This window comes from Diadema setosum, chromosome 7 (assembly GCF_964275005.1).
Source record: "Diadema setosum chromosome 7, eeDiaSeto1, whole genome shotgun sequence".
NCBI classification, from domain to species: Eukaryota; Metazoa; Echinodermata; class Echinoidea; order Diadematoida; family Diadematidae; genus Diadema; species Diadema setosum.
The window spans coordinates 589947-613541 of record NC_092691.1 but is presented as its reverse complement, the minus strand read 5'-3'; the positions used below and the strand labels follow the sequence as shown (position 1 = coordinate 613541).

The 23595-nt window shown below is 37.8% G+C and overlaps 1 protein-coding gene across 1 annotated transcript in view; it reads right to left on the bottom strand.

Moving 5' to 3' along the window:
- Positions 1-1886: 1886 nt before the first annotated feature.
- The window catches only part of LOC140230536 (uncharacterized), a 35705-nt gene continuing 13996 nt past the window's right edge, over positions 1887-23595 (bottom strand). The window contains exons 9-24 of the mRNA XM_072310678.1: positions 22768-22940; positions 21419-22149; positions 20822-21007; positions 19065-19183; positions 17919-18032; positions 17191-17289; positions 16520-16668; positions 15301-15438; positions 13334-13460; positions 12811-13006; positions 12099-12283; positions 10107-10266; positions 9380-9603; positions 6118-6298; positions 3070-3216; positions 1887-2389 (exon numbers count right to left, since the gene is read on the bottom strand). Of these exons, the coding sequence (XP_072166779.1) occupies positions 1935-2389; positions 3070-3216; positions 6118-6298; positions 9380-9603; positions 10107-10266; positions 12099-12283; positions 12811-13006; positions 13334-13460; positions 15301-15438; positions 16520-16668; positions 17191-17289; positions 17919-18032; positions 19065-19183; positions 20822-21007; positions 21419-22149; positions 22768-22940 (3384 nt within the window). The 3' untranslated portion in view covers positions 1887-1934. The remainder of the gene's footprint in view (positions 2390-3069; positions 3217-6117; positions 6299-9379; positions 9604-10106; positions 10267-12098; positions 12284-12810; positions 13007-13333; positions 13461-15300; positions 15439-16519; positions 16669-17190; positions 17290-17918; positions 18033-19064; positions 19184-20821; positions 21008-21418; positions 22150-22767; positions 22941-23595) is intronic.

Genomic DNA, 23595 nt, shown 5'->3' with positions numbered 1-23595 from the left:
AAATTCATAATGCATAAATATAATTTTTTCAAGTTTTAGATGTTAACTTGTCAACAGTGTATGATATTGTCTGTAATTCCAGAAATATGAATTATGTCTCAATCTCAGTAAATCTCAATCTCAATCGCAGGTTTCAAAATAATTCGTCAGTTCTTCTTTGATAAATACTAAATCATGCATTTTTATATTTCTTCCTTTTTTCAAAACAATATACAAATATGGATCCCCCCCCCAAAAAAAAGAGAAGCAAACAATCCCCCCCCCCCCATATATCACAATACACAGCTAAAGTGGTATCAACTTTTAGAAAGTTTTACTCTCCTTCATATGACATCAAATTTGTTGCAATCCAATGTCTCTATCAAATTTTATGTTTGAAATGTTAATTTCAATAAAATGGCGGCCCTGTTGGACCGCATCTGTACTTTGCAACAAATCTACTGAGGTGTACTTACGGAACATTGCTTAGTATGCTTAATATTATGTATGGTCTTGTTTATAGAGAGAGTGGAACTCGAAAAGTAAGCACGAACTTGGATTTGACCCTCTCTGACGTCTTTGGGAACAGATGCGTGTAAATAACATATTATGTAAAATGGGATTTCAAGTTTGAGACATTATAACTCCTGAACCAAATACAATACTGACCTTTAATTTTCTCCAAATATTGATTATATGGGAAAGATGTTAATTTCTGCATGGTTTTCATAAACATTTTAAATTTTATTTTTTAAAACTTTTTAGAGAAATATTCATGGTGCATTCTGAAAAATGTCTCCATAAAAACCTAAGATGGTTTGAAATGGCATTAAAATGTTCAGAATATATAAAAACCAAATAAATAGACAGCAAAACAGACAAAATTGTATCAAAATCGAAATGATACATTTACTTTGGCGCAATACACTATGTCAGCTTTGATGGCCTGCAATCTTGAATTTTTTGAGTGATTGATCCAAATTTTGTTTTAAACTTTCTATAGCAAGGTTGTTTCAAGCTTCTACCTCTATTTGAAAGATATGTTTTGCTTCATCTCATCTGCTTCAGAACAATCTACTTTGAAATAATAGCAATCAGCGTCATCTGAGCTACCACTTGGTATGAAAAGTTAGTTTGCAGGCACAAACCCTTGTTTGTCAAAGAAAAAGTCTGTATTTGCCAAGACTACTACATGCACCACTGGCACTGCTACAAGCGCCAGTGGCAGTGGTGCGTGTAGTAGTCTTGGCGCGCGCAGGCTTTTTTTATGACCAACAAGGTCTTGTCACAACTAAAGTGGCCATTTTTACATAGTGAGTTTTCAAGTTTGAGACATTATAACTCCTGAACCGAAAACGGCACTGACCCCTAATTTTCTTCAAATATTAATTATATGTCAAACAAAATTCTTGAAACGTTTCAAGATAATCCTTCGGTCTTTCTTTGATTTATGCTGAATCAAGCATTTTCATGATTTTCCTTTTTTAAGAAAAATATCAAAAAATGAGTGTTTTTTTCCTTAAAATCTCAATCCAATTATCACAATAACCCACAAAAATGGTATCAACTTGTAGAAAATTTTATTCTCTTTCACATGACATCACATTTGTTGAAATCTGGTTTTTCAATCAAATTCTATCTTTCAAATAACAAATTCAGTAAATATGGCGGCCATCTTGGACGCCATCTTGGATTTGGAGGCTTTCGCAACAAATTTTTTGAGGTAGACCAGTGGAATGTTGTTTGTTACAATAAAAACTTGAAAATAAGCATGGTCCACTTAGTTTGTAGAGAGAGTGCAACTCACTCGTTAAGTAAGCGACTTTTTGGGGTTTGGCCCTCCGGTTAATCTGGTAAAAAAAAAAAAAAAAAATGATACTGGGAGCTTCCCATTTATTAATCTATTAGTTGATATTGTTTACGTCTGGTAGTGTGCAAAGTTTAATATCAAAAGTTTAACCAAGGAACTGTCCCACACCAGATCCCAGGAAGCTTCTAGCTTTCTTGGTTGTTGGATCAGGCATCATTCTCAACCCACTGCCAAGGGGTCCACCGTTACCACCTCCTTTACCTTTTCCCTTCCTGCCTCCTGTGAATTGAAACTTTCCAAGCATTGGTTTAGAGGTCATGACCCCTGCTGACCCAGGTACGGTGGTCAACCATCTGTCGCTCCCACCACTGTCCGAACCACTGGCCGAGACTTTGGAGGTGTTCTTCCGTCCTGCAGCTGAGGCTACTCGTGTCCTTTTCGCCTTGGTGTTGGGCTGACCAAATGCCTTACGCTTGGCTGTACGAGGCTTCCTGTTGGCTCGGCTCCGTTCTCCTCTAGCCTTAGATGAAGACTGACCAGCTCCAAAGTAAGGAGACGTGTCCTTATCGCTGAAGGCATTGTCTGCTTGTATGTCGTCTTCTGAAATCCATACAAAGTGGAACAAAGAAACTACAATGAGAACTCTATGGAGGCTTGTCTGGCATGCTGTAAAACAGTTTGATGATATGCAAATAGCTTACTTGGACAGACTCAAGAAAGAATCTGCTGATTTACATTGATGTAATTTAGTACAGGTAACGTAATGTCTTTTTGGCAGCCATATGACTATGCAGACCAACATTTGGTCCTAAAGAGACATAGAATCAAGTTTGTTGTTGAAGCTACTGGCATTATGTGCATCATGTAGATCAGCAACGGTTATCAAGGTTATCAATGCAAAACAAGTAACTGACTTAACACATGATGACGCAATCTAAACAAGATCGGCTAATTTGTAGCGGAACAATTCTTTACAAAAATGTTATCTTGAGAAAGAGAGGCCATGGTTTTCCAAAAGTGGCCTTTCTATCTGTATTTGACTACTCAAAATTCATGGTGCTAAATCTCACATGGGTTGACATCTGCTCAATTTGATGCCTATATGGCACTGTGTCGCAATGTTTCAGTAGACAGGCAGTACGATACGAAAAAGAATACATAATGCATACATGTACATAGAGTGATTACTACACAGAGTTCAGTTTTTCTAAAGATTAGTTTTGAATGTAAACTCAATAGGTGGATCAAGTTAGAAGTGATGGGGTGCTGGTTGAACTCACCAGGTGCCAGTTCTGGGAGATAGAGAAAGATGACTTGGAGAAAGCTTTGCCCCCATCGGTTAGCCTTGGGTTCAGTCACTCCAGTAATTTCCAGCAGCTCCTCGATACTGAAAGGGGTTTTCTCTGCCATCTCTCTCAGTGTGGCATCTGGGTACAGGGGAAGAAGACAAGAAAGATAAAATCATTGCATCTCATTCTCTCTTTCCATACAATGTATATGACCTTCACCACAAAACCAACAAAAAGTCACCAGACATGAATTGTTAGTTAAGGACAGATCCTAAAAGAGTAGACTCCAAGCTTTAAAATGATGTATACCTCCATTCAAATGGACTCTACAATTAAACCTATCAAAATATTGGGGGAAAAAAAAACACTCTTGGAAAAGTGTGAACTGAGAAAAAAAGCTCTGAAGTACAGGGTCTATTCAAGCACTTAATCTTCACTAAGCTGAGCTAGCTTTGGGAAGAATGGGACAAAAACAGGATGTAAACCACGGTAGCAACAACAATGAAGGGATTTTCAGATTAACCCTAAAAAGACTGGGGGGGGGCCTAAAAGGCCCCCCCCCCTCGACATTTCGCGCGATTACTCTGCAACACGCAATGCTCTCGCCGCGATGCTCTATGACTTTTTTCTTTTGAGTTTCCCGCACATTTTGATACCAAATTTGTGACGCCCGGGGGTACGGTTCTGAAGTTACATAACTTTTTGTACATGCACGTGAGGCCGAAAATGGCTTAAAAATGTGATTTTGTGTACAAAGTCAATGCAAATTGAGTTTTTTCACATGGCTCATATAAATATGCTTATTTTTACTCTCAATGGCTAAAATTAATTTGTTTTAGGAGTATTATGCTTTAAAAAGTGTCTGCCACAAATTTTGTTAAAAAAAACAACAAAAACAAAAGGTCGAAAAAACAAAGAAATACATAAGAAATTCATAAAACAATAAAATAAATAAGAAATTAATTTTGATACCGATTTTTTTTTCAAGTACATTTGCTAAGAATGCCACTAAGAATAATTAAACCAAAAATGAGCACTTTTGGAGCTTTACTTACTGATTTAGATCAAAGAGTCTGATTTCTCGCATAAATTAGCATAATTAATCAATATAAAATAAAAGAAGACTATTTTGTAAAATTTGAATATACGATCTTGTAGATTACATCGCACACTACCATTGTGCAAATTTCCACGGCGATCGCGCGATCCACGGCCGAGATCTTAAGGGGGGGCCCTTTAGGCCCCCCCCCCCCCCCAGTCTTTCGAGCTACCAAAATAGCCCAGTCTTTTTAGGGTTAAGCTGAAATTGAGCACGCTCCAACACATTCTGTAGATGATTAAGGCCAACTTTCGATGCAGCAGCATTATCCTTTCAAAAAGTTATTATTAGAGTTGAAAGTGAAGAGTGTGCAAAGAATTTTCAAGAAATGAAAAGGGGCCTCAAAGACATACCTCATCACAATACTCTACCATAAAAGGGTTGTAAAAATACTGCTAAAAACCCACTTTCCCATTAATTTTATGATCCCAAACATAAGAATAGTGTAGAAGTATAGCTCTTGAAGAAAATAATAGAAGATGAAATAACTGATCAAAATTGATGTGGTGGACCCGATTCACCATTTTTGAGTCCTCACAAAAAATTAAGGGGTGTGACTTTTTGTTGATTTTGTGATGCACACACAGTCACATTATATCATTATGGTGCATCAATGCACCCTCAATTTGACCAAAGACCCTTCATAGGACTGGCTGACAGTACGTATCAAAGACTTATATATGTTGCTATGGATTGAAGTGACCACACAAATATGTTAATTTCATTCACAAAGAGTCAAAGTACTTTGGTACACTAACAAAGCAGAATGCCAATAAAGATTCAGGCACACTGTGACATCTCCCACAGAACATCTTACAAAGAGTCTTTTTGAGACAATGTCTTCTGGCCTCTAGGGTTTGATAAACTTCACTGAGTTTACAGTCAGTCATCAAATATACAGTTTGAACCTAGAATATGCGTGCATATGTGACCCGCTACAACAAAAGGATCCTTAAGTCACTGATGGTTGAGCCGAGAAAATCGAGTTTGAAGTCAGATCATCAAAATCGGTCAAAACTACCGGTTTTCTGTTTTTGCATAGTTTTGTAGTCTAATCTATCATCTATCATCTGCCGAAATTTCGAAGCTAAATGGTCAAAGGAAAGGCAAGAGAATAGCGTTTTTCTGGGCCATGATGTTCCGACTTTCAGCGAAACAGAAACGTATCCAAAGATTTGGATTTAGCGCCGCAGCTAGGCTCCGCCCCTAGCAACGACGGAGTGATCTTATTGGTCAGTGCGTGGCATCCTGGTTTAATACTGATTGGTCATGCATAGACCGCCGGTGCTAAGCTTGAATGGACATCGTGGAGGTTGCTAAGAGCATACCTTCTATTGTCAAGTGGTGAAGACTGTCTTGCCTCCCTGTGATCATGATAGCGTCAGAAGGAAAACTTTGAAGGTGGTTTTCTCGAAACACTGATTTCCTAAACCACTCGATATGCGCTAATAAAATCATTGATATCTCCGCAACAGAGTACTTTAATGAGTCATGTTATATATGAAATCAAAGTGGAAGAGCAAGGGAATAACATCATGTCATTTTCAGAAATTGTCCTCCCCCGACTTTCGGATCCTTTCGTTGTAGCGGGTCACATATACACACATACATACACATGCCTGTATATATGCTGAACTAATAATTGACCAGAATTAACCAATTTTATGATTTTGTTTACAATGTATGTGATCCAAAATTTAAGCTGTTCTCCCTGGTTTGGGTGAAACAAGAACTGAAATAAGTCCCATTAGAAAAGCTGAGTAGAGTGTCTGTCACAAAGGGAAGTTTTAACTATGCTTGAAAACTGGTTCTATACAGGTGTATGAAAGAATCACAGAATACAACAGCAGAAATCAAGTTTTGTGATGTGCACACATGAGCTGTAGGATTACTATTCAAATATCAGATGACATGGGGCGTATAGGATAGGGAAAGCGCACCGTTGAAAATGTTGGCAGTGTTCATGTTGTTCTCAGCAGCAAGCTGACGACACATGGCTCGTAGGTCATCCAGGAGTCTCTTGTGGACGGCATCTCGGTTCTCTTGGCCCTCGGACATCACTACAGCTCCATTCTTAGTCAGAGCACGGGACGCTCTACTCTCTTGCATCCGCAGCTCAAACTATTAAACAAAAATGAAAGATCACTTTATATCCACAATCAACTTGAGTTCACTGGTACAATAATTAATCAAAAATCCCAGTTAAAAGAGTTTTCATTGTGGTACTTGCTCAAAGGCTCAAACTTGTTTTTCCAGGCTGTACGCGGTATCTGTTTATGATTTATGAGTTATTACGAAAAATATTATTACGAGAGCTGGTTGAAATTTGTAAACATACATTCAAATATATTTGTTTTATTTGAGGATTGTTTGGTCAGTCTACATGAGTTTTATGGTGGAACTTAACTTCTTTTTTGTGTGGGTGACGCATTATCTAAATGATAACGGATCTGCTGGCGAGGCACCGTGGATGGTTTAATTTGCTCATATAGGAGGTAAATATATTTATTCATATTTTGTATTGTAAGAGGCATATTATGACATAGTTATATATTCTTATTTATCAATGTTTTAGCTTGTATAATATAAGTAGTATTATTATTATTTCAAATATCTTTCTGTTTTTGTTTTATACTTTACTTTCTGTTTATTCATCAAAAATTTACATCGTAAGGTCGTTAAGACCATATTCTGAAAGAGCAGACTTTAAGCTTTAAAATGATGTATAACTCAAATCAAATGGACTCTCCTAACCTATCTAAATATTGGAAAGAAAGCAAAAACTCAGGGAAAGTGTGAACTGAATAAAGAGGCTCTGAAGTACAGTGTCTATTCAAGCGCTTAATCTTTACCAAACCGTGCTGGCTGTGCGATGAATGGGACAAAAAACAGGAAGTAAACCACCAGAGTAACAACAATGAAAGGATTATCAGATTAAACTGAAATTAAGCATGCCTCATCAACACATTCTGTCCATAATTAATGCCAACTTTCAAAGCAGTAGCACTATCCTTTCAAAAGTTATTAGAGTTGAAAGTGAAGAGTGTGGACAAGGTTTTTCAGAAATGAAAAAGGGATTCTAAAGACACACCTAATCACACTATTTTACCAAAAATGTCCGAGATAAACTGCTAAAAAACACACTTTCCTGCCCGTTTTATGATACCAAATTTTAGCATAATGTGAAAGAAGACCCGCTCTTTCAGAAAACATGAAAAAGTCAAGTTCGGCTAGGTTGACCCATTTCACTTATTTTCAGTCCTCACGCAAAATCAGTGTGTGCGACTTTATGTTCGTTTTGAGGTGCACGGTCACATATACAAATTATTTATTTCATTCTTTTCTTGTTACATATTTACAGACGTCTTCTTGTCACGCATAAGTTTGTGCAGCACAACGGTGCTGTGTTGGTTTTCACTCTGAATGTATCTTAGTTTCCAGGATATTTGTAATTTTCTGTCTTTAATTATTTTAATAAATATGCAATCATTTGAAGTTTAGAATATTGTTTTTGAGTTCTTCCTTAAATCCTTTTCACCTTTTCTTCAAGTGTATGAGCCAGGGATTGTTGACATGTAGTAGAGTAATTTTCATGTATGTATTTACTCTGTCACACACAGGACAAATAAGTTCCCATTGCTATCACACACTTGCCCTCTCGGCTTGGTATGTGCTCACCATATGTGACCCTGCACCTCAAAACAAACAAAAAGTGGCCAGACATGAATTTTTAGTTAAGACCATATTCTGAAAGAGCAGACTTTAAGCTTTGAAATGATGTATAACTCAAATCATATGGACTCTCCTAACCTATCTAAATATTGGAAAGAAAGCACAAACTCAGGAAAAGTGTTAACTGAGAAAAGAGGCTCTGAAGTACAGTGTCTATTCAAGCGCTTAATCTTTACCAAACCGTGCTGGCTGTGCGATGAATGGGACAAAAAACAGGAAGTAAACCACCAGAGTAACAACAATGAAGGGATTATCAGATTAAACTGAAATTAGGCATGCCTGATTAACACATTCTGTACATAATTAATGCCAACTTTCAAAGCAGTAGCGCTGTCTTTTCAAAAGTTATTAGAGTTGAAAGTGAAGAGTGTGGACAAGGTTCTTCAGAAATGAAAAAGGGATTCTAAAGACACACCTAATCACACTATTCTACCAAAATGTTCGAGATAAACTGCTATAAAAAACACACTTTCCTGCCCGTTTTATGATACCAAATTTTAACATAATGTAATAGAAAACCCGCTCTTTCAGAAAATATGAAAAGGTCAAGTTCGGCTAGGCTGACCCATTTCACTTATTTTCAGTCCTCACGCAAAATCAGTGTGTGCGACTTTATGTTCGTTTTGAGGTGCACGGTCACATATAGGGAACTGGACAAAAGATCTACAATAAGGTGAATTTTCTGTGTATCTTCAACTCTAACACATTCCAACCGCAAACATAATAAAGTGACTGCTTATCAGTCTTCTTTTAACACTGGTTCTTTCTAACTAACAGGTAGTCATAGATGTGAGGACACAAAATACTTGTCAATGTACAGCTCTCAATATTTCTATGGAAAAAAAAATATTTGGGAGATTATTCCAGTTGTCAATCAGGACATATACTGGGTTGTAACATACTTCAAAGCTTTGCACTGTAGGATGAATGAATTTGCTTGCACTTCTCAATTGTAAGTAATTGGTAGTAGAGAAGATTGTTTCTATTTGCAATGAAGAGCTTACAAACAACTGCGGGTTGTAAACCTGACAGCTAATGCTCGCAACGGGTAAATATCAATTAGCAATTTGATGTATTCTCTTCAAAGTACATTTCCTGTTATAATGAATTAGTTGCAGTAGAGGGTCCAATGACATTTGGTCCTGCAACAATTGCTCCTATAAAATATCTGCACACTAAGCCAAACATAAATTCTACTCACAAACATAACCCTAACATTAACCTGTTGAGGACAGACTTATTTTGCTAGATGGTTGTAACACGCATTTCCCATAGACACCTGCCCAAGTATTCTTGGGACTTGTCTTCACTGGGATAATTCTCCTCCTCACATCAAACTAAACCTAAAATCCTTTCACAACCTGAACTGTAACCCTATGTCCTTAGCGAAAATAACCCTGGAGCAATTGTCGCAGGAGCAAATGACATTTCACCGCGGTAGAGATAGAGTATGATGTACATGTCACAAACCTTCATCCTGCCATTCAGGATATCATAAGCCTTGGGTCCCACTTTGAGATAGCAGACAGCCTGATCATGGGCAGTGATGAACATTTCTTCTCTCAGATGTCCTTCAATAACCAGCTTCCTAATCAGTCTCTCACTGTCACCTCGTTGGAAGTTTTTCTTCTTGAGGATACCATAGATTGGTGACTTGTTGTGTCCACACTGGTTGATCTTGGCTGTGTTTCCACCTGTAGTTTGATAATCAAAGAGCAGCTAAATGTCTTAGAATCATCAGAACAAAATAGCCATGAGCCATATTTCCCCAATTGTCAAGGAGTCAGGATTAAATTGATGTGCTCCATTAAAACAAGAAAATAAATGTTGGCTCTTGTAAGTACATGTACTGTTAAAAGTTAAACACACTGAAATTTTGTAGGCCCTACTCCGATTATCGTTTTCACTACGAAAGTCAAGTATCAGTGGATGAACTGCATATGCCAAATATTTTGCGAGGTTTTTATTTCTCTGAATTTCACGAGTCAGGTTCTATTCATGAAACTAAAGACACACGAAAATATTGACTCTGATCCTGATATGAATGTGACGTATGCGTACACATTTCTCAGTTCAGTAAAGGACTCAATAATTGTGATTCAACCACTCGCAAAATGGTCAGTAAGTCCTGATTCACAAAAATTTAGACTTGCTAGTATATGGCATGTGCAGTAAATCAGCACAGGAGAAAGCTCACCCATGAGGACATCCACATAGTGATTGATGGTAAACTGGTTGTTACTAGCTCTCCTTGGTCCTCGGTACCGCCCCTGACTGGTAGCAGACCCACTCACATCAATGATGAATTCAATCACTGCTTTAGCCTCCTTCGTCACATCCACACTCACAAATGATGCCTGAGATAGAATAATATACCATTCTCCAATTGTAAAATTACAAATGCTTTAGTTTGTGGGCAAATGCAGTAGTGAATAAGACATGCTATCGTACTGCCCAAAAGATTGAAAGAAAAAATACAAATCATTTGCTAGTAGGGTTTTGTTTATAACTATCATTATTATTATTTACTCAACCACATAAAGAACACATACACATTATAAACATTAGAAGCAGAAGACACAAACGAATGCACATTACAAAAGGATACACTGCTCTGTACATGTCATGTAACACAAAATGTGACCGTGCATCACAAAACCATCAAAAAGTCGCACCCCTTGATTTTACGTGAGGACTCAAAAAGGGTGAAACGGGTCAACACAGTCAATCTTGAGTTTTTGATATTTTCTGAAGGAGCTACTTTTCTTCTACATTGTACATAAGTTTGGGATCATAAAATGAATGGGGAAAGTGTATGTTTTCAACAGCTTTTCGACTAACTTTTTATTTTGTAGAATAGTGTGATCAGGTATGTCTTAGAGGCCCCTTTTCTTTACCTGAAAATCCTTTACACACGCTTCACTTTCAACTCTAATAACTCTTGAAAAGATAATGCACTGCTTTGAGAGTTGGTATTGATCATGGACGGAATGTGTTAATACAGCATGCTCAATTTCAGCTTAATCTGATAACCTCTTCATTGTTGTTGCTCCAGTGGTTCATATCCTGTTTTATGTCCCATTCATTGCACAGCCAGCATGGCTTGGTAAAGATTTAGCACTTGAATAAACCCTGTACTCCAGAGCCTCTTTTTTCAGTTCACAATTTTCTACAGTGTGTGCTTTCTTTCCAATATTTAGATAGGTTAGTAGAGTCCATTTGAATGGAGATATACATCATTTTAAAGCTCAGAGTCTGCTCTTTGAGAATCTGCCCTTAACAAAAATCCAAGTCTGGCAACTTTTTGTTGGTTTTTTGATGCAGGGTCATAAATGATAGAGGTACACTGTAAAGGTGACAACATGTGGGTCAGGGTACACAACTGTTCGGTTGTTAATTTTGCTTAACTTTGCTTTGTGTTGGGGGAAAGGAGGTTGGAGGTCAATACATATGAGAACCATTCCATTTCAAGAATCCTTTGCATTCAGTGAAAATAACTTCACTTTTCTTTGTCCTGATGATAAGTGAAGATAACAAACCAAGGCAGCTGTCAAAGTGGAGTGAAATGATCAATGTGATTTCACAGTTTCACATTGTATGTGAGTGTTACATGCTTGAGGATGATGATTACTGTAAAAGTGGAAATTTTCGCGGTCTCCAAATTTTTGTGCATTTCGCGCAACCAGACACAAGCGCAAAAATAAAAGCACACAAATATTTTTGCTTGCAATATGGTCCCGTACTTATTGTCTTGATTCCGCGGAATTAAAAACATGCAAAAACCTTCTTGCCAGGCCGAGCGCGAAAATATCCACTTTTACAGTAATCAAAACTAGAGGAAAAGAAAGATATTTCCTTATACACATACTTTCACTACACAATGAATCATGGCATGTTGGGTACCAGTACATTGTAAATGAACTGCATTTAGAGGTATGACCACATTTTGTGTGATTCCACGAATCACTAAACCAGTGAAATCATAAGAAAGATGTCAAAGTTCCATAATCCATATACATATATGGAATATGCTTCTTTAGTATTGAGAGATACATACTTAATTAAATAAAAAAAATTATACACTTCTAATCCTACATTAGATCAGATTCTGATGTAAAATATTAAAGAGAACACACAATAGTTCCCTCTCAAAAGAAGTCAGTCCTATGCTCAGTCCTACAATGCTTACATTTGATTGGCAATTGTCACATGTTGTCTCCCTCGTACGCCGGCAGCTCTGACGGTCATAGCCTGTCTCTCCAAAGTAGGCCAGCATGATTGACCTCCGACAGTCAGCCTTGTTCTCACAGTACTGCACCATACCATACAGGTTGTCCAGGTGTACTTTAATGGCATTGTAGTTATCACCACTCTCTGTAGAAAGAAGAGTGCAAACCATACATAGCAAAGGATCAAGACTAGACATCAATGTATCTATCAGTTCATTGAAAAGAAGAGTGTAAAACCAATTACAATCAGTACGTTGTCATCATGGATGTAAATCTAGGACTTAAGAACTTTCTTTTTTTTAATATAGAAGGCATTTCTATACTACTGTGTATACTAAAATATGTTTTGAATATTGCACATTTACATCACAGTGATAACCACAAAATACAATATTCTGCAGTGTACCTGCCATGAAATCCTGTCGATTAACCCATTGAGGACGGACTGATTTTGCTACAACACGCATTTCCCAAAAGACACCTGCCCGAGTATACTCGGGACTCGTCCTAAATGGGGTTAATGGTCTGTCTCATGGAAATCTTAGACAAGTTTTAGAACTGAAAATTGCAACAGCAAATTGTTTGTGACAGCAAAAGCAACCAATAAAATAATGTCACACATATACACATAACAACTTCAAGTCAGCCAGAGTCAATATGAGTCTTACTCACTCTCTATCATACGCCTGAGTCTGGTCACATCCTGATAGGAGTAGTAGAGTACACAGTGAGCCACGCCCCCATCACGCCCTGCCCTTCCAGCCTCCTGGTAGTAACCCTCAATAGATTTGGGTAAGGAGTAGTGCAGCACAAAGCGGACATCAGCCTTGTCTATGCCCATGCCAAACGCTATGGTGGCACAAACAACCTGACGGAGCAAATGACATTACACATTTACAGCTATCATAGTTTCACTCAAACATTACCTGTGGAAATGAACATATGACTCAAAGACACATAACTAAAGTGAGAGCTGGCATCATGAAGTTATGATATAATTATGTATGCTATAATCTCTAATCTACTCATCATCCAAGACAGACAGGACAAATCACATAATACAGCCAAATAGAAAGAGTGACACTAATATTTCACTTTGGTGTGAAATGAAACAATATGTGCGGAATACAATTAAAAGTTAATTTCTTGTTCAAATACAATATGTCAGAATAAACGACGTTTGAAGAGAGAATACCTTGTACTCATCATTGATCCACTTAGACTGTACAGTGGCTCTCTCCTTGTCACTCTGACCAGCGTGGTAGGGAATAGCCTTCACTCCAGCATGGGTCAGTTCATCGGCCACCTTGTCACACTCATTCCTAGACAAGCAACCAGAGGTACAGCAATCATACAACATGATCTCATCATTGGATCATAGAGAGTTAACCCTAACAAGACTGGGGGGGGGGGGGGGGGCCTAAAAGCCCCCCCCCCCCCCAACATTTAGTGTGATTACTGTGCAACACGCAATGCTCTCGCCCCGATGCTCTATGACTTTTTCTTTCAAGTTTCCCGCACATTTTGACACCAAATTTGTGACGCCCGGGGGTACGGTTCTGAAGTTACATAACATTTTGTACATGCATGTGAGGCCGAAAATGGCTCAAAAATGTGATTTTGTGTACAAAGTCAATGCAAATTAAGTTTTTTCACATAATTCATATGAATATGCTTATTTTTACTCTCAATGGCTAAAATTAATTTGTTTTAGGAGTATTATGCTTCAAAAAGTGGCTGCCACAAATTTTGTTAAAAAAACAACAAAACAAAAGGTCGAAAAAACAAAGAAATAAATAAGAAATTCATGAAACAATAAAATAAATAAGAAATCAATTTTGATACCAATTTTTTTTTCATGTGCATTTGCTAAGAATGCCACAAAGAATAATTAGACTAAAAATGACCACTTTTGGAGCTTTATTTACTGATTTAACCCTAAAAAGACTGGGCTATTTTGGTAGCTCGAAAGACTGGGGGGGGGGCTCAAGGGCCCCCCCTAAGATCTCGGCCGTGGATCGCGCAATCGCCGTGGAACTTTGCACAATGGTAGTGTGCGATGTAATCTACAAGATCATGTTTTTAAATTTTCCAAAATAGACTTCTTTTATTTTATTTTGATTAATTATGATAATTTATGCAAGAAATCAGAATCTTTCATCTAAATCAGTAAATAAAGCTCCAAAAGTGCTCATTTTTGGTATAGTTAATCTTTGTGGCATTCTTAGCAAATGTACTTAAAAAAAAATTCGGTATCAAAATTAATTTCTTATTTATTTTATTGTTTCATGAATTTCTTATGTATTTCTTTGTTTTTTCGACCTTTTGTTTTTGTTGTTTTTTGTAACAAAATTTGTCACAGACACTTTTTGAAGCATAATACTCCTAAAACAAACTAATTTTAGCCATTGAGAGTAAAAATAAGCATATTTATATGAATTATGTGAAAAAAATCAATTTGCATTGACTTTGTACACAAAATCACATTTTTTTGCCATTTTTGGCCTCACGTGCATGTACAAAAAGTCATGTAACTTCAGAACCGTACCCCCAGGCGTCACAAATTTGGTGTCAAAATGTGCGGGAAACTCAAAAGAAAAAAGTCATGGAGCATTGCGGCGAGAGCATTGCGTGTTGCAGAGTAATCGTGCGAAATGTTGAGGGGGGGGGGGCCTCCGAGGCCCCCCCCCCCCCCCCCAGTGCAGTTAGGGTTAATCAAAGAGTCTGATTTCTCACATAAATTAGCATAATTAATCATAATAAAATGAAAGAAGACTATTTTTGGAAAATTTAAATATACGATCTTGTAGATTACATCGCACACTACCATTGTGCAAATTTTTGCGGCGATCGCGCGATCCACGGCCGAGATCTCTTTTACTAGAGTTTCTGCATCACACATGGCACTCATCATCAACATCACACTTTGATACATATTAAAGAACAACAGAAAGATAAACATCCAACTCTATGCACCAGTTGCACAAAACTTTTTAGCTGAGAAAAACTCTGGTAAAAACTGAAAACTCAGGTTAATATGATTCTGCCACATACTTTAAGAGAGGCAAACTTATATTAAAAGTAACAAAGTTTTTTAAGATAACAAGTTTTTAATACACAACAGGCCTCGGATATTTCATGGGCTATAAAAGCTTAGCTCACCTTGAGAGGCAGTAGATAATGCCTGACTGTCTGTTGAAGTGAGTTTTAATGAGTGACGTGATCCTCTCTATCATCTTACTGGGCTGTTTCTTCTCCACTCTGAACATCAGGTTGCTGCGGTCAAAGCTGCTGGTAAATCTGTTGAAAACACAAATGACTCACATCAAATTAATTTGAAAACACAAATGACTCACATCAAACTAACTTGAATTCAACCTTTTTTTTTTGTCGTTGTTGTAAGGACTGAAATAAGTCTCACTCTTGTCATGTTTACAAGGAGTGTATTTCTCTAGTACACATTTACCTTTGTCATTATTCTGTCATTACATGTAACAAATCACATCATGTGGATTTCAGACATCTCCACGATCAAATTTTATGAGCTTTATTACAATTAGCAAATCATAGTTGAAAAAAATCATTAATAACACTCACATGGGATCTACAACTGGTGCTCAAACATACTGTAAAACGAGGAATTTTCGCGTGCATTTCAATTTCGCGAATTTCGCGAGCGGCAAGATTTGCGAAATTAAAATGCACGCGAAAGTTCTTGTCTACACTATATGCATTGAATGCCAGTGGCAGTTCGCGAAAATTTCATGTCGCAAAAAAGGCCGTCGGCTCCAATTCGCGAAAAATTCATGCCGCGAATATATCAAGTTTTACAGTAACTTGCACCTCAAGTCAGGTCATATACATGAACATTGCAAAAAGGTACTCACAAACATAATGGGTGACTCAGAATCTTGACACAAATGTACATTTGTAGATGAGAAACCATTCAGAGGTCATTTTGTGTGTGTGTGTGTGTGTGTGTGTGTGTGTGTGTGTGTGTGTGTGTGTATGTGTGTGTGTGTGCGTGTGCTTCACAGACTCAGTAGGTAAAACAGGAACAATAAATTCAAACATATTTGAACAAATATATATTTCGGCTTACATTTGGAACATGACAACAAATGATGTCTTCAGAACCAAAAATGGTGGAAAAAATGTGGGTTGCTAGAGAGAGCTGCTACCTCTAAGACACATATACATTATCATCCTAGTACTTGGCTGTTGTAACTATGAGAAATACTTGGTATGTTGCATTTAGAAATCTATGGTAATAAACACAATGTGTGGAATTTATTCTCTTGTTATCTCGACGGAAGGTGTCTGGGAAGTGTTTAAAGTAAAAGCAAGATGAAGCATTCGGGAAAGACAATGGCTGACTTACACCTGTGGTTTTTTCATGCTGAGTTGGTGAAGGACATCAGTTCTGACCCGAGGAGTGGCAGTGGCAGTCAGAGCCATCATGGGCACACCAGGGAACTTCTCTCGTAGCTTGCACAGTCTCTTGTAGTCTGGACGGAAATCATGGCCCCACTGCATTGCATGCATAGTACAAGCAAATACTGTAGCATGAGATTTTCAGATTGACATTACTCTCCTTATATGCATGCTTGAATCACCTGCTGCCAGTAGGACATCTTGTGCTTATACTGACGGACATGACACCCCAATTTCCTTTCCCAGACAGGTGGCTACAAAGATTTCATTGAACAACAATTACATAATTTTTACACTGTGTCATAATTACTGAAATTTATGTCATGATTTATGGGTTAATAAAGAGTTCTCAATATTGCTTCCATAATTCAAAAAATAAAGATATTGTGCCATTACTGACATGCCCTCCCATAACTGATCTAAATTTAGAGTTTTTATTCAAATCCTGATTTTTTTAGACAGATAATTGAAGCTTGTCAATCTCTGCAATTACAATTCTGAATCCAAGCTTGTACAAATGTAAAGGTATCTAAAAATGTGAAGGTTTGTAAAGGTAGCACTCAACCAAGCTTCTTACACCTATCTACAGTTTACTCTAATTGAGAGGGTTAAACTTGCCTGGCTGACACAGTGAGCTTCATCAATCACAAATCTTGACAACATTCCTCTGGTGTAGAGATGTTCCATGGCTGACAACAGCTTCTGACTGGCACTGATCTATGTGACACAAGACATTATACAGATCATACAGTTCAACTTTGTAGTGACATGCACTGAAGGATGAAATGGGCACAACAGGAAATGTGTCATAATATGATTTTGCCAGTGAAGATGACAAGGAAATGTTGAGGAAAATTTAAATCATAAATGAATCACAGAAACAGCTACTAAAGAATCACTTTTGTTAACAATCAGCTCAGGTGGTAGCATATTTTTCTCAGCATTGTCAGTGCAATTTAAGTCCACCAGTACTAATTTTGATTACTGTCAGTGATTATGCTACTCAGATAGACAGTACGAGTACCTGCTCCTGTTTTAATATACTACATACACACATACAATCACCCTCACCTTTTATGTAAAGTCAACCTCGCAGAAGTCAATACACTGACCAAGTCCCTCAGAGAAAATTTATATCCCATATGGGTGTAAACATCTATTGTATAAGTTGATTGATTTAGGTGAGGTTGACTGTACATGTCTTGTCTTAGAGTTTGGCAATTGGATAGGTATCCCACTACCATCAGACTCGGCCATATCGTCTTCTTAATAAAATGCACCATGTTGCTTCCTCTTTCATCTAGGTCACCAAGTATTGCTACAGAATGGCATAAGACTCTACAAACCTTTTCTGGTGTAACATACAGCATCTTGACTACTGGGTCTCTCATACACAGCTGTCTGTAGATCCCATCAGACTGGGCATTGCTCATATCACCAGACAAATGGGCAGCAGGAATCTAGCATGGCAAAAAAATAGCAAAATGGTAGGGAAAAAGTGGTAGGGAAAAAGTCATTTTTGTGGACACTGAAAGGACAAGCTCACCTTCATAGGCATGTGGGTTGAGTGAATGCAGCAATATTAGTAGAACACATCAGTGAGAGTTTGAGCACAATCGGACAATCCGTTCAAAAGTTATGAATTTTTGAAGTTTCTGCTCAGTCAGGGCTGGATGAAAAGACTACTATAGCTTGTGATGTCACATGAGTACAACGATATAAAGAAAGAATAAAGAAAATTCAACAGATTTCCATTTTTCTCGCATAACAAAAGAACACTCGACTTCTCTATTTCAGATGGCAGGGGGAATAATATTACCCTTAACATTCGTCAGCAGCAAGTTGAAGAAATGTGCACTTAATTCAAAAAGTAAAGTTTTGTGAAATTCTCTTTTTATTTTCCTTATTTACTGTTGTACGCACGTGACATCATACACTTTAGTAGTCTTCCCTTCCAGCAGTGACTGCGCAGATACTTAAAATATTCGTAACTTTTGAACAGATTGTCCAATTTTCCTCAAACTTTCACTGATGTGTTCTTCTAATATTGCTGCATTCTCTCAATCATTATGTATATGAAAGTGGACTTGTCCTTTAATGTTTGACAAGCACATGAAAGCAGTCATTTCAACATTTCCAGAGAATATTGAAAGAGCGCTGTTTTTCAGAAACTGCTGTTGTAATATCTAAATGTATGTGGCAGTGGGAAACTAATGCACTTTATTATTTAGAAAGACACATGAAAAAAATCAATATCTTATTAGAGTTTTCCGAGACTACATTTTACCAGCAGTGAGAATTCACCTTTGATGACGTCAACTAATCTTTATAGTCGTGACTTGTTGGAAGTGTCTCTGTTTTGGAAATTTTACTGAATACACGAAAGCATAGAGGGATAAGGAGCAGAGACACCATACCCAAAGTGAATGTAGAGTCTAAGGCTAACCTGAAGTGAGACCAATCCTAAACTGAATATAGAGTCGAAGGCTAACCTCTAGTGAGACCAATCGCTGGACTTGGTCCTGGATGAGAGACTTGAGAGGGGATACCACCATGGTCACTCCTTTGGTCAGTACTCCGGGCAGCTGATAGGCCAAACTCTTCCCTCCTCCTACAATCAACACAAAAACAAAACATCATTTAACTCACTTTTGCCCTAAATATCTATGTACAGATTCTATCTTAAGATAAATCACACTTTCTACTTCTCTGATATGAATTTGTCCTGCACACTTTTACATCACATCTACCACAAGTGCTAAATTTCCTCCAAATTTATTTAATAGTGAAGAAATTCCATCTGCTAGTTTTTTCTCCTGATTTTGGGGGCATAATTTGCTACTACCATGGCAATGCACTTTCCAGTACTTTTGAATCCACATTGCAATGTGTCCTGCACAGCAACCTAAGACTGAGCTTAACATGTGTGCTAAATTATTCCAACCACTTGAAGACTGTAGAAGTACTTCAATCCACAAGCCTTTAACCCTAAAAAGGCCGGGGGGGGGGGGGTTGAATCAACCCCCCCCTCGACATTTTTCGCGACTACTCCGCCGCGCGAAATTTTTTGACCGCGCCGTTCACTAACTTTTTACTTTCAAGTCTCGTGCATCTTTTGACACCATTTTCGCGAAAATCGTGCATACCGTTACGATGCTGCATAATGTTTTATACATGCCTGTCAGACCGAAAATGGCTCAAAAACGTGATTTTGTGTATAAAGTCTATGCAAATGGAGTTTTCCCTTCTTATTCATAAAGATATGATTATTTTCACTTTCATAGGCAAAAACTAATTAATTTTAGAATAATTATGCTTGAAATCGGTTCTGTCATAAATTTTGCAGAAAAAAAATGATAAAACAAAAGGTCGAAAAAACAAAGAAATAAATAAGAAATTCATAAAACAATAAAATACATCAGAAATTGATTTTGATACCAAATGTTTGTTTCAAGTACATTGTTAGGAATGCTACAAAGAATATTTCCACAAAAAATTAGGACTCTAGGAGCTTTAATTTCTGATTTAGAGCAAAATGTATGATTTTATGCATATATTAGCATAATTGATAATTATGACGAAAATTTCCATTTCTTTTTGTATAGCTTTGTAGATTACGCCACAGGTAATGCACGTGCCAAATTTCATAGCGATTGCGCGATCGACGACCGAGATCTCGAGGGGGGGGGGGGGTTGAATCAACCCCTCCCCGGCCACAGAACACCCAAAAAGCCCGGCCTGGTTAGGGTTAAACTTATTTTGAGGTTATGTGTTTTTACAATGGCCACACATTTTCTGCTTCTTTTGAAAAATGTGTCTTGCCCAACTTTTACATAAAGCTCTACATATGCACCAACTTTTGTTGGATTGCTTGGAAACTAGAAAAGTAGCTTCATCTGAAATATAGGCACACACCAATCGCCCACCAACCACACTCTGAGTTCTACATACCTCTTTCAAACTTAGTTTGGTGAGGCTATAATAAACTACCATATCTATGGCTGGCAGTGTGACCTCACATACAACCTCCTGAATGTTTAGTGTAAGCATTGATCTCTTACGATATGGGGTATAGCATGGGTAGAAACCTTGTCTACGAAACTAAGTTTCTAGCAGAAATCGAACACAAGATTTCATAACTGTTTTTTTTTTTTTTTTTTTTTTTTTTTTTTTGGGGGGGGGGGGGGGGTTTAAAGTTCTTGTTCTTGTTTACTATACAGCACCACAGTGCATCATTCCACTAACCCACCTGTTGGCATGAGTATGAAACAGTCCTCCCCCAAGAGGGCAGCATTGATTGCTTCCAGCTGGTTAGGTCGAAACTCATGGAGTCCAAATGTCTTTCTGAAGACCTTCAGGAGCTCCTTGGAGTGAGGAAAGGCAAAGCCACTGAAGGGACTGTTGGATGTAACTTTGGGTGCAGGTTGACTGAGATCTGTTGGAAGGAGCCACAAGAAATTAGCTGCAAATTGTCATATTTTTGCTATCTCATTCATAGTTCATTCAGTTGTGGCCTTCTTCAAATATTCATAAAATCACAAAATAGACATCACTGCACTTTTAGTTTACAAGAAGTTTAAGTATGAAGCAATACAATCTATTCCATCTCTGTCATTTTAATTTGATATGCAGACAAATTCCCTCTCATTCATTTTCACTTCTGTTACCACATTGAAAGAAAAAAAAACAACAACTTATAATACCATGAAAGACATAAATCAATATGAAACAGGAACAGCTTTTAAACTGAACAACTCCTCAGGTAAAGAGGATAGTTACAATCCATGCAAATGCAAGAATCACAACGCTCACAAGAACCTGCTTCACATAGAATTTGGTGACTTACCTTGAGATAAAGCAGAAAAAGAATTGGCTGACTTTGAAGGAGCTTGCTTCACAGGATTTTTCTTTCCACTAACACTCATCAGTCCAGGAGCATGAGATGTTCTGGAACCAAAATCTTCACTTAATCTTGAGCATGAGGCATTTCTTTGTCCTGTATCACTATTTGGTGTCACAAACTGATTACTTCGGCAATTGTTTGGTGTCCAAGAATCCATAGAGGGGGTGCCAAAGTTGGAATCTAATCCCCAGCTATCAAGCCCATCATCTTCAAAGAAGCTCTCACCTCCAAAAGCCACAGGTGGTGAGGAATGATTTCTTCCTTCCTGATTCCCTGAGGATGGTCCATTGGGAAAATCCAAAAATCCTGGCTGTTGTCCATCTGGTGTCTTGGGGAAAGTCCTTGAGGGGTCACTTCTTATTGAGCTGGGTCTTGAGAACTCACACACTGCAGATGAAGCAGTCACAGAATTTGATATTCCAGGTGCTTTGAATTGAAACACACTGGTACTGGCAAGACTCTGGCGTTTATTACACGTTTGCTCCTGATAGTCTGGTTCAAGGCCTTCAGCAAAATACTCTGTGTTCCTATGATCACCTCCCACACTCCTTGGCTCGGTGTTACAGGATGGTCCTGCAGTGGGTATGGATGCACATGATGGCTTCTGACGTTGCCCTGAGGTAGCTACCTTCTGTCTTGAGTGTACTTGCTTCTGCTTGGCTTTCACCCTCCTCCTGACAACAGCAGATGAAATTAATTGACAAAACAATACAAATTATGTCAAGTAAAATTTGTATGCCACTGGTGCCAAGTATTGCCAAAAACAACGCATAATAGTTTTGGTAAGCACGGCTTAGGACAGGATTTAGAAGAAAAGTGTAAATACAGGCAAACATATGATTTTCCCTACAGCCTCACAGGAGGCCTGCTTGTATAAACTTTGCTTTGAAATTCAGAGTATTCATATCAGACCAGTTGTATGTTTACATTGCATGCTTCTCCTCAATAACGGGAATTGTAGCTTGCACAGGCTGAAAATGGAATATAACACAGCTGGGTAATTATGACATATTTGTAAACCCTGACCAACATTTGTATTCTGATCTTATTAACACTTACAACACAATTTTTCTATTACACTGTACTCCACTTTTAAGAACACGGTTACAACAAAATCCTTGTTACAACAAAGTAAAAAGTCGGGTTCTGAAACTACTGTCTATATATCTTTATAAAAATCATACTTCACTATTTGGTTATGATGAAATCTAGATATAGCAAACATGGTGGCGTGGACGTCCTTATTACACGAGGGCACTATACACATTTATGTAACTCTAATCCTGGCATACCTAAGAAGAGAGAGTTGTTTCAGGGTTGGAAGCTCTGGAGAGGAACTAAGATTGCTGCTGTCAGAACTCTGCCTTCTGAGAAGTGAATCCACACTGCAACAAATACGGTCCATCACTTGGAAGAGAAGCGAGTCCAGACAGTGTGATCTCATCTCCAGCTCTTCGGCAGACATCTGGAAATGAAGGTGAAATGGTGCAAATTTGATTATCAATCTACATAAAGTCAGAATCCCTTTGAAGTTCAGCTATATTCACAATAAAACATGCAGGTTTTGTCTTGTTTAATTGCTGTATACCGTAGAGCCACTAAAGCCATGTTTACATTATGTGACCGATGACTTTTCTTATGAGGCATCACCGAATCAATGCAATTATCATCCAAAGTGGAAAACAGGAAAAAATCACCTTTCTGATCTTTTACTCACAATCTCTCACTCCTATACATGCACTCTCACTCTCTCTCTCAAATTCAAACTGATAATTCAATGCTAAAGCTTGGCAGTGACATCAACACCTAAAAGCTAATGCTTATGTCAACATACTATGCTCTACTTGATGGCCTAGACCAGATTCACAATTTAAAAGAAAAGAATTAAAAAAAAAGAAACAATCATAGTTTGCATACAGTGTTAGTAAAGGGGAGGGGGGGGGGTAAATAGTAGATTGCTTCACCTTTCTGATCATTATCATTTTGATTTTTATCATCTAGTAAATTTCTTTACAAGCTCTGCTGGTGCTTCTTATAGCTGTCTGGTGGTGGTGCCTGTCACCTGTGATGATTAGAATTGGTGTTAGAATTGAGAGGAGAAGTTGAGAAATAATATGCAA